The sequence below is a fragment of the Myotis daubentonii genome, chromosome 3 (assembly GCF_963259705.1).
Source record: "Myotis daubentonii chromosome 3, mMyoDau2.1, whole genome shotgun sequence".
Lineage (NCBI taxonomy): Eukaryota > Metazoa > Chordata > Mammalia > Chiroptera > Vespertilionidae > Myotis > Myotis daubentonii.
In genome coordinates this window covers 52,380,025-52,392,028 of record NC_081842.1, presented here as the reverse complement: position 1 = coordinate 52,392,028, position 12,004 = coordinate 52,380,025, and the positions used below count along the sequence as shown (strand labels likewise).

Here is a 12,004-nt window from a genome sequence, read left to right as displayed (position 1 = left end):
CCCCCTTCCCCCTCAAAAATTGTCAGTCCACTCCCTTTCTATGCCCCTGATTCTATTATATTCACCACTTTATTCTGTTCATCAGACTTTATTCACTTGATTTTTAGATTCACTTGTTGATAGATGTGTATTTGTTGTCACTTTGTTGTTCATAATTTTTATCTTTACTTTTTTCTTCTTCCTCTTCTTAAAGAATACCTTTCAGCTTTTCATATAATACTGGTTTGGTGGTGATGAACTCCCTTAGCTTTTTCTTATCTGTGAAGCTCTTTATCTGACCTTCAATTCTGAATGATAGCTTTGCTGGGTAGAATAATCTTGGTTGTAGGTTCTTGCTGTTCATCACTTTGAATATTTCTTGCCACTCCCATATGGCCTGCATAGTTTCTGTTGAGAAAGCTGACAGCCATATGGGTACTCCCTTGTAGGTAACTAACTGTTTTTCTCTTGCTGCTTTTAAGATTCTCTCTTTGTCTTTTGCTCTTGGCATTTTAATTATGATGTGTCTTGGTGTGGTCCTCTTTGGATTCCTTTTGTTTGGGGTTCTCTGTGCTTCCTGGATTTGTAAGTCTGTTTCTTTCACCAGGTAGGGGAAGTTTTCTGTCATTATTTCTTCAAATAGGTTTTCAATATCTTGCTCTCTCTCTTCTTCTGGCACCCCCATAATTCTGGTGTTGGTACGCTTGAAGTTGTCCCAGAGGCTCCTTACACTATCTTCATATTTTTGGATTCTTTTTTCTTTTCCGGTTGGGTGTTTTTTACTTCTTTGTATTTCAAATCTTTGACTTGCTTCTTGCGGTCTTTTAGTCTGCTGTTGGATCTTTGTATATTATTCTTTATTTCAGTCAGTGTATGCTTAATTTCTAATTGGTCCTTTTTCATATCCTTGAGGGTCTCACTAAATTTTTCAGAGGTTTCTAGAAGATTCTTGAAAGACCTTATAACCGTGGTTTTGAACTCTATATCCAGTAGTTTGCTTTCCTCCATTTCTTTCATTTGTGACATGTTTCTTTGTCTCCGCATTTTGGCTGCTTCCCTGAGTTGATAGAGTGGCTTTGTGTGCTAGGTGTCCTATAGGGCCCAGTGGCTCAGCCTCCCCAATTACCTGAGGTGGACACTCTTGGTTGCATCCCTTTGTGGGCTGTGTGCACAGTCTTGTTGTAGTTAAGCCTTGATTGTTGTAGGTATCACTGAGAGGAATTGACCTCCAGGCCAATTGACTGTGAGAATCAGCTGTGTCTGCAGTGGGCAAACTTCTGTGCTGGAGACACCCCTCCAGGGCAAGACTTGCTTCAGTGGGGCTTTGGTGCTCACTGAGTCTGCCCCTTGAGTGTGTCTCTTATGGATCTGAAGCATTGTAATCTGGTATGGTCTCACTCTGACCACTGGGTACACTTGCTCTTGGATCTCCAAGGAGGTGCAAAGTCAGCCACTGCCTGAGGCCACCCAGCAGGAGCTACAGAGAGATCTGCAGATTCCTCCTCTTTTATGGGGGTTTGGAGGTGCCCAGATGAGGCCCAGCTGTGAAGCAATGCAGGTTGCTGTAGAGCCTTGTGCCTTCTTTTGGAAGCTCTGGGGCTCTCTGACCCAGCTGCAGTTTGTTAGGTTTTAGATTGCAAAAGGCCAGGCTATTCATATGCAAAAGCCTCTGTTCACAGCTTGGGTGGGGCAGGGTCTCAGGGAATCACCGGGGCGGAGCAAACAGCAATGGCTTCCCATCAGCCCTGCTCCGAAGAGGTCCCTGGGTCTCTGTGTCCCGCAGCCCCGTGCAGGAACAATGATCGCTGTAAGCAGCAACTCTGAGAGAAAGCCACCCTCGCATTACAGCCCGATGCCAGACAGTCCAGTTTCTCCCAGTATGAGTCTGGGTCCCCAGAGTCTCCCCCGGAACTGGAGTTCAGAGCAGTCTGGAGCTTGTATCTCCCTCCCGATTGAAAAAGATAACAGCGTACCCAGTTGCCAGCCTGTTTCGCGCGCCTCCTCCGCACCTCCTACCAGTCTCAATGTGCTTTTCTCTTTCCTTCTAGTTGTAGAACTTCCACTCAGCCAGCCTTCCCATGGTTCTGGATGATATCCGTTTTGTCTTTTAATTGTACTTTTGATGTGGTTGTGCAAGGCAGCAAGTTCAGGTGTTTACTTATGCCACCATCTTGGTTCCTGTCTATATTTTATTGATTTTAGAGACAAAAGGAAAGGGAGAGAGATAGAAACATCAATGATGAGAGAGAATCATTGATTGGCTGCCTCCTGCACACTCCCTACTGAGGATGTGCCCACAACCAAGGTACATGCCCTTGACTGGAATCAAACCTGGGACCCTTCAATCCTCAGGCTGACGCTCAATCCATTGAGCCAAACCAGTTAGGGCGTAGCATATCTTTTTTTGCCAGCTCCTTTCACAATATTTTTTATCATTTCTTTTAAATAATTTGATGATGACATGCCCTGGTATAACTTCTTAATGTTTCTTTGCTTAGTGTTAGTTGGACTTCTTGGATCTATGGGCTTATAATTTTTTCATCTAATTTGGAAAATTTTGGCCATTATATCATTACATATTTTTTTGGTCTCTCCCATGATGCATATATATTAAGGTCACTTGAAGTTGTCTCACAGCTTACTGGTGGTGGTGGTGGTGGTGGTGGTGGTGGTGGTGGTATGTGCTTCTAATTTTTTTCTCCATTTTTCGTTTTGAATATTCTATTATGTCTTCAAGTTCATTGATTTTTCTTTTGCACTGTCAAATCTGCTGTTAAGTTCATCTTCATATTTTTTTCATCTGAGATGTACTTTTTATATTATGTTCAATTTGATTTTTTTCTTCATATGTCTCTGCTTAACATGTTCAGTCTTTCCTGTTGGTTTTTAAACATTTAGTCTACAGTTATAGCAGTTGTTTTAATGTCCTTGTCAACCAATTCTATTCTATTATCAGTTCTGGGTCCTTTTCTATTGATTGATTTTTCTCATTATGGGTTGTATTTTTTTCTTCTTTCATGCCTGTTTAGTTTAATTTGGATGTCAGACATTGTGACTTATTGGGACTAGATATTTTGTATTTCTAAAAATCTCCTTGAACTTTATTATGTGAAGCAGTTAAGTTACTTAGAAACAATTTTATTCTTTCAAGTCTCAAAAGCTTTGTTAGTCAGGACCACCAGAGTAGCTTTTAGTTTGGGGCTAATTGGGTACTATTACTGAAGCAAAACCCTTCTGAATACTCTCCCTGATTCTTTGTGACTAATGAGGTTTTTCATTGTAGTTGGTCGGAATAGGCACTCTGCCCAGCTTTGTATGAGCCCTGATGGTTATTGGTTTTGGGTGGTTCTTTCCCTAGCTTCTGGTATTTTTGCCTCACACATAAGTGCTGATCAGTACTTGGTAGAAGACTTGAGAGGGATAGGGATCATCTTGCAGATTTTCAGTGTCCTTTCTCTGTGCAGATCTGCCCTGCAAACCTGGTCACTTTGGTGCCTTCCCAGACACTCAGCCTCATCTCCCCAAATCAGAGAGACTGCTCTACTCCCCCTGGGTTCCCTGCCTTCCCTTTTTTTGCAGACTGTAGACCAAACATGTCAAACTCCCGGCCCGCTGGCACGAGTTTGATGTGTTTGCTGTGATGTGTTTGCTGTAGACTCTTTAGTTTGCAAACTGGGATAATTGCAAAGCTCATCTAGTTTCCTTCCTATCTCTGTATCAGTTTCTTTCATTACCTGGTGTCCGTTTTCTTGAAAACCTGTTTTATATATTTTGTCCATTTTGTTGTTGTTTTAGATGGGAAGGCAAATCTGGTCTCTGTTTTTTCATCTTGGTTGGAAGCAGAAGTCTCAACATAGTTTCTCCCCTGAAGAAACATATTTTATTTTATTTATTTTTTGGTTAGAAAACATATTTTAGGTGGTGGTGGTGGAAAATGGGGATCAGAATTATATGTAATCTATATAAATAAAAGCTTAAGTGACCGTTCAACCGAATGACCGGTAGCTATTATGTGCACTCACCACCAGGGGGCAGACATTCCAACCGGTAGGTTAGCTCGCTGCCGGGGTCCAGCAGATCAGGACTGGGCCAGATGGGCCAGATATACCCTGTAGCCCTCCAACAGTCCCTTCCCAGACTGCCAACCTCCTGCAGTCCCTCCCTGGCCCGATCAGCCCCTGAAATGGGCTGAACACACCCTGGAGCCCTCCCACGGTCCCTCCCCAGCCCCAACCATGCATTGGTGGTGTCCCGGATTGCGAGAGGGCGGAGGCCAGGCCGAGGGACCCCACCGGTGCATGAATCCATGCACCTGGCCTCTAGTTAATTACAAAAAATGAGTTTGATGAATCCTGAATGATGATCCTGAGATTCAGTCCAGAACTTATGGAAGAACCATGGACTATAGTTAAGAACCTGAGACTGGTATTTTTTTTGTGGGAACAGCATCAGGGTAGATGCCTTTGTCTTAACCTTTGAAAGTGGGCATGTGCACATTTAAATCTTGCAAGATTGGTCTATCTCTTCCATGTTCAGGTAACAGCTGCTGACCTTTTGTACAGGGAAGAGGTTGGGCTAGTTCATTCTCCCTATAGTCCATAGCAACAGGTTCCTCATATAATGTTGATTTGATGGATTAGTCTTAACATGGTAGTAACATCTTTCATGGCTGTAATACTGCCCTAGACTAAAAATAACTTGCTACTAAATTTCCCAAAGGTGTTTTTTTTTTGTATAATATGGCTTTTTTTGGAGAAGTTGGACCAGATACTTCTAAATTTTCTTTTCCAAGATGGCACTAAGTCATCTATCTATCTATCTATCTATCTATCTATCTATCTATCTATCTATCTCTGTCTATCTTAAAATTCTGCCTTTTATTTCTATAGAAAGTCCTGGCTCTACTTAGCTCTGACCCCATCTCCAGGGCTACCAGTAGGTAGACAAGTGCTGGGTGCTGGTATAGGAGGCATCAATATTTTCATTGGTCATTTTGTTGAGATTTCAGTAGTCATATATGAGATTAGTTTAAAATGCTGCAGTTGGTTTTACTTGGCTATTTTACTTGATTACTTAAGTATCAGTTAAACATTGATACATGTATCACAAGAAATGTGATAATATGAAGTTATATAGTCTACTAGGAAAAATAATTTCCTAACATTTATAAACATTAAACAGCTAGTGCTATCTTAGCACAACAAGCGTTATTCACTCAACAAGTAATTTTTGAGTGTCTACCATGTGTCAGGCCTGTACTACACACTGGCTAGATGAGGTAGAAACATGACATTGGGACTGAGATGTTATATTACCTATTGGCTGTTCTGCAGACATCAGCCTAGTCTAAAGCAGTGGCTCTCCAAGGCTTTGGGCTCAGACTGGTAACCTTTAATGCAGCGGTTCTCAACCTGTGAGTCGCAACCTCTTTGGGGGTCGAACGACCCTTTCACAGGGGTCGCCTAAGACCATGGGAAAACACATATATAATTACATATTGTTTTTGTGATTAATCACTATGCTTTAATTATGTTCAATTTGTAATAATAAAAATACATCCTGCATATCAGATATTTACAATACGATTCATAACACTAGTAAAATTACAGTCATGAAGTGGCAATGAAAATAATTTTATGGTTGGGGGTCACCACAACATAAGGAACTGTATTAAAGGGTCGCGGCATTAGGAAGGTTGAGAACCACTGCTTTAATGTTTATTGTGAACTGTGAAAAGCTTTTGTTTATGTGCATTGTATCTGTTGATACCATGTTAGTTAAAACTGATATAGATTTGAGAATATTAGTTTAATAAGATGTGACAATAATACATTTATTACATATTAAGTAACATTTTTCTGAAAAATATTTGCCATAACCAAAAAAAATCATGAGAAAATAGGCATTGTTCTACAATTTGCAAATCTCTTTAATGTGTGGCTGAATGGCTGTTTATAATTAATCTCATTTTTTTTAATACAGGGGAAAAAACTTTGTTGATGAGCTCAGTGAATTTTCTCCTAGACAAGCATCATGAGTAGTCAGAAGTAGTCATAAGATTGCTTAGTGGACTTTGGAATGAGAACGGGGGAATCAGTTGAGTGACCCCCAATAGTGGTACACATGCCATAGGGATTGACTAGTGGCCAGGGAATGTCATTCATGTAATAGATGCTTGCTTAGTAAACATTTGACGGATGATACTTTAATCCCTAAGAGGTTTTGGGGTGGTTTCACTACTGGTGCTTTACCCCTTCACTATACTTCAGGCAATAAATTGAGTTGTGTGAAGCACTTTTACGGCACAACTAGGTTATGTCTCTGAGTCTGGAGAATGAAAGGGAAGATTCTGTAGTATTTTCTCCCAGAATTTAAATTGTTTTGTAGCAGGGCTATTGCTAGTACAAATTCATTAATAGAATATGCCACGTTTTGTGATTGTAAGTAATGCAGGTGCAAGAACTGGCACACCATTGAAAATGGCATTAGAACCAGCTAGCACTTTAGTGGTTACTTAAGTACCAGTTAAACATTGATACATATGTCACAACAAGAAATGTAATAATATGAAGTTATATAGTATACTAAGATAAATAATAATTTCCTAACATTTGTTCCTCTCATCTCTCAGTTGTCTTCAACTGTTCTGAAGTACAAGACCTTTTAAATCACTGTAGATATGGACAAAGAAGAAAGGAAGACTATCAATCAGGGTCAAGAAGATGAAATGGTAACCAGCATTTATTATTTACTTATAAAGTGTGAAGAATTTATCTCTGCAATTTATTATGCTAGGGAAGTAGAAAAGTAAGTTAAAAAAACAAGACACAGCTAAGTTAATGTATTTTCCTCATCCTGACTGTGTTTTTTAATTGGGATTATGTAGCGTTTCTATTTGTTTTAGAATAATTCCTATTTCACTTCTGAACTGTTAAAACCTAGAGGAAAGAAGTATGTTTTTTCATTTGGTAATTTGAGAAGTTATGTTAGCTAATGCTTAAAATATAATTCCAAATCCAAGATTTCTGATTTTGATTTATAAAATGTTGAATATCAGCTTAATTTAAAAAACACACTTTTCAACTCTTCTGTGTGTGGCGGATGGAAGGAGATAGAGTTGTCAGATAAAAAGAAGGTAGGGAAAGAGTAGGTTTACAATTGTTATGTGGAAAATAATACGTTCATTAATAAATAATAATACAAGAATAAACTGTTTTGAGTACTTATAACTGTAAACTTACTTTTGCTCTACCCTGTATAAGACTCCTTGTTAAATATTAAATGTGGATTTCAGATAATCAAGGAATACATTTTTAGTAGAAGCATGTCCCTAATATTGAAGAGGGCAACAAAAAAATTACTTGGTTTTTTATCTGAAATTTGAATTTAAATAGGCCCTTTGCATTTTCATTTGCTAAATTTGGCAGCCCTTGTTAGGGTAACTGAAACAATTTGAATAATTTGGGTCAGAAGGTCAGATTGATCAGTAACAGTAGTATTGGGACAATTAGTTAAAGATTTGGAAAAAAATAAAGTTAAAACTTAACTAAATGCAACATGATATTCTAAATTATATCCTTAAACAACAAAAAAAAGACAGTGAAAAAAAATGGTGAAATTCTAATAAAGACAAGATTTACTTAATATAATATACAGTGTTAATACTTTTTATTCTTTTAATATATACTAGTATTTTTATTGATTTCAGAGAGGAAGGGAGAAGGAGAGAGAGATAGAAACATCAATTATAAGAGAGAATCATTGATCGGCTGCCTTTTCTACACCTCCCTACTGGGGATCAAGTCTGCACATGTGCCCTGACCAAGAATTGAACCGTGACCTCCTGGTTCATAGGTCGATGCTCAACCACCGAGCCATGCTGGCTGGGCTAATCTTTCTGATTTTGACAAATGTACCAAGATGTTAACATTGGATGAAGGGTATACAGGAACTCTTAATATTTTTGTATCTTTTCAGCAAATCAAATTATTTCAAATATATAAGTTTATTTTAAAAAACCTATCGATTTGCATATTAACCTTTTATTATATAGGATGATAACATCAAATGTATAATGTAATGTGTAAATATCAAAAGATTTTGCCACTTAAAAAGTATACCTTTGACAATAAGCTTCTCAGATAAAGATAAATTATGGGTTGGGAAAATATTTGTAGTTTATCTGACAAGACAATAACCATCTGGAAAACAAAGAACTTTGGATTTATCTTTCATATCATTTGATGATTAATCATGATTACTATATCCATGCAGGAAATTTATGGCTATAATTTATGTCGCTGGAAGCTTGCCATAGTTTCTCTAGGAGTGGTTTGCACTGGTGGCTTTCTCCTGCTCCTCCTCTATTGGATGCCTGAGTGGCGGGTGAAGGCAACCTGTATTAGAACTGCAATTAAAGACTGTGAAGTGGTGCTGCTGAGGACTACTGTAAGTCCATGGATTTACTTGTACTGTAGCTGATTATTTGAGGAGTAAAAGAATGTCTTTGTGTGTACTTTGTTGAAAATAATATATGAAGAGAACATCACTGTAAGATATAATGAGGAATACTAATCCTACTATTTCTAAAGCACCTGTGTTTGAAGTGAATATTATCAGAGCAATTAGAGTATAAAGAATCTTAAAGATGATCAAATCCTACCCTTCCTTTTAAACTCTTGATGCACAGAGATTATATGCTGTCCTTCAAGGTCACCGGACAGTTAGAACTATAGGATCTCTCATTCACCAAACAAGTTGCTTCTACTATGTGATGCTGTTACATCTCAGGGTGTTGTGTTTATTTGTTTTTTAATGATCCTACCTGGAAGTATTTTTATAAAATGCATTAATATCTAGTCTGAGTATGTTGGGTAAATTAAGAAAGCACTCATGAACTTTTATGGGATATTGTGTTAGTGAAGTATGCCATTTAAATGGTAAGCAGTGGAAAGCACTTCACATTTAAATTTATGCATCTTTATGAAATGGTTAAGTCAGTAGGAAGTGATGCTTTCTCAGTTAGAGATGAGTAAATAATATTGTAAAGAATGGAAATCAAATAAAAATGTAGACAGTTGTATAATATACATAATTGACTCTTTACCTTTCTCTCTTGTAAGGATGAATTCAAAACGTGGTTTTGTGCAAAAATTCGCTTGCTTTCTCTGAAAACTCATCCATTTTCGAGTCCAAAATCTGTGGCTAATAAGGTTTCAAATGGCCATGCTGTTCTTTTAACTGAAAATTTGGCTGAAGAGAACAGGCATGAGATAAGTAAATATTCACAGACACAATCAGAACAGGTACTGTAATCTTAGTTTCAAGGTTTCTTTAAGAATCAGAATTGTTACATGTTATGCTATCATGGATGTATATAATTTTGTGTTTGCAGTTATTTTTGAGATAAATGTATATGCATATAAAACGCCTGTTTATCACTGTATTGTAACAGTTCAGGTATTATTAAAAGAAACAGATTACATTTACATGTCACATGTGATCACTTTAAATTTAATATGTTGTTAGATGATAGATTTGTGTTAGTAAATGTAATTGAAAACAAGTGACGATAATGCTTTTTGATGTAACATTTATGTGTTTTACAGATTCGTTACTTTACCCACCATAGTGTAAAATATTTCTGGAATGATACTCTTCACAATTTTGATTTCTTAAAGTAAGTGATTTTTTTTGTTTAGATTATATTATGAGTATATTAAAAATGTTCTAGATAGAAAAGAATTCATTCTATTGTTACATAAAATTGAATAGGTTTTTATTGAAGAACTTTTATTCACTTATTCTTTAGCAACTTCCAGTGTTATTTGAATACAGATTAACCATTTTAGAATGAAATGTCACTTGCAACCTGTATCGTGGCAAAATTTACATAAAAGTTAGAAAAGTAGTATGATCCTAAAATCCACTGAGTCTGAGTTCTTTTCTTTTTGAGGGTTCATCTCAAAGTGAACTTTGAGTATACCTATCTGAACTGTTAACTCCCAATATGCTCACAGTTCTACCCACTTGTATATACTTGAGGGATGAAGAGATAGATGCAAATTTAACTTCACTATGTGAATAAAGATGGGACATTGTCAAATGTGTTAAACCTTGGGTAGGACAAATTGGTGTAATCTCTTAAAATTTATCACTGGATAAATTTTTGTGGAGGCTTCAAGTTATATAAGTACTAATTAATTAGGATTCTATTTTTGTTGCTTTTGTTAAAGCAATTATTATAAATACTCAAGTATCATTGCTTGAGAGTGCTAAAGGAATTCTTAATATTAGCAATACAAAGAGAATCACCTTATGAGCATTTAAAATATTCATGCCTGGATTTCCCCCCCTGACACTAAAGAATTAGAATATTCTGGAATGGACCAGGGCATTTCCATATGCCTAGTTGTGAAGACCATTCCTAGTTAAGAACCATTGCCTTACAGAATACTGCCAATGAGCTGGTGTTTTGGTTTTTAAAAAAAATTGACTTGGAGCTGATTGCTTCTGCCTTTGGAGAAGTCATCAACTTCAGTGGGAAAAAAGCATCAAACATATTGCTGTGCAGCATTTGCCAACCATAAAAACTTGTAGAATTTATGATAACAGTTACTTACGGAGCTTAATTTTCCTATCTGACAAAAGTGGAAAAGGATTGGAGTTAAATGATGTATAAGATTCTCTTCAGAGTTCTATTATTAGTATCTCAGTTAATTCTAGAATCTCAGTATAATTAAGACATTTTTGGAGAGAAAGTAGATAGGTTAATTGAATCCCAATTAGAATTGTTACAGATTTTAGACATTGCCCGTGACTCATAAATTCTGTACTCTCTATGTATTAGATCAGGGAAGGATTTTGGTGAATGCTTTTATAGAAAGAAAATAAATGAATAGGATTTCTTACTGTGAAGCTTAAAGAATTAAAGAGGAGGAACTAAATAAAAAGTAAAACATTTTTTTATTTTTAGTTTGGAATTCTCAAACTATCATACTCTACTTTTAATTTTATTAGTTTAGTTATTAGCTCTTACAGCTTTGGTGCACAGCCTTAAAGGATAATAATATTATTATATAAACATGAGTATTTAAAGCCATCTTATCATGTGATAGATACATTGTATAACTTAGAAGTTGCCACTTTTGAGATTTAGAACTTTCACTATTGTTTATCTTGGGAATTTTAGATTTTAAAATTCCCATTCATTATCTCATTTTTTGTTAAGGATTTCTGTTTGTAAGGAAGTCACACTTGAAAATCAGAATATAGAAAAATGAGGCATTAAGACATTTGGATATTTTAAACTTTGTTTAAAGTAAAAACTTTGGATTTATTTAGGGGACTGGATGAAGGTGTTTCTTGTACGTCAATTTATGAAAAGCATAGTGCAGGACTGACAAAGGGGATGCATGCCTACAGGTAATTTTTATCCAACTAAAGTCAGATCTATTATCAAAATTCCTAAATACAGTAGTATGTATAGTTCACCCTTTCACCATATAGTTGTACATATTAACAGATATTTAAATATTATAGACATAGTACTTGACAACTTATTGATGTTTTATTTGGGTAAGGCTATCTCTCAATTTAAGAATTATAAAAATATTGGAGCTGATACTATGAAGTTGATATCCCTGAAAATATACCATATTTCGTCAATTCTAAGGTATACATTTCCCCACATTTTAACATTTCTAACCGGGGAATGTGTTATACAGTGGATGGAGAGTCATCCTTTATCTTTCTTAATTGTACATACAATAATGGGTATATCTTATAATTGATAACATCTTGGATTTTACTGCTATAGGGAATTATAAGCATGAGCTCAAATTTACTACAGTGAAAATTTGTAAATTGGGAGACAATCTTTTTTATCATGTTATTATCTGCTAAAGTATAAAATTATATTGATGTATTGCATATTTAAAGATTAGTGCCATTTTCAAATTAAGTTAGAAATTTTCTTATACGCCTGTAGCATATCTTTTCAAAGTGTTAGAATATACTAGTAAAA

The 12,004-nt window shown here is 36.2% G+C and overlaps 1 protein-coding gene across 6 annotated transcripts in view; it reads left to right on the top strand.

The window, feature by feature from the left end:
- The window catches only part of ATP13A3 (ATPase 13A3), a 107,844-nt gene that overhangs the window by 24,700 nt on the left and 71,140 nt on the right, over positions 1-12,004 (top strand). For 3 of the 6 annotated variants that reach the window (XM_059687431.1, XM_059687428.1, XM_059687429.1), the window contains 5 exons: positions 6,611-6,709; positions 8,254-8,427; positions 9,102-9,284; positions 9,588-9,658; positions 11,323-11,403. In XM_059687431.1, the coding sequence (XP_059543414.1) occupies positions 6,659-6,709; positions 8,254-8,427; positions 9,102-9,284; positions 9,588-9,658; positions 11,323-11,403 (560 nt within the window). In that variant the 5' untranslated portion in view covers positions 6,611-6,658. Of the gene's footprint in view, positions 1-6,610; positions 6,710-8,253; positions 8,428-9,101; positions 9,285-9,587; positions 9,659-11,322; positions 11,404-12,004 lie in introns of those variants that run through there. The other 3 variants (XM_059687430.1, XM_059687432.1, XM_059687433.1) reach the window with 3 other exon arrangements.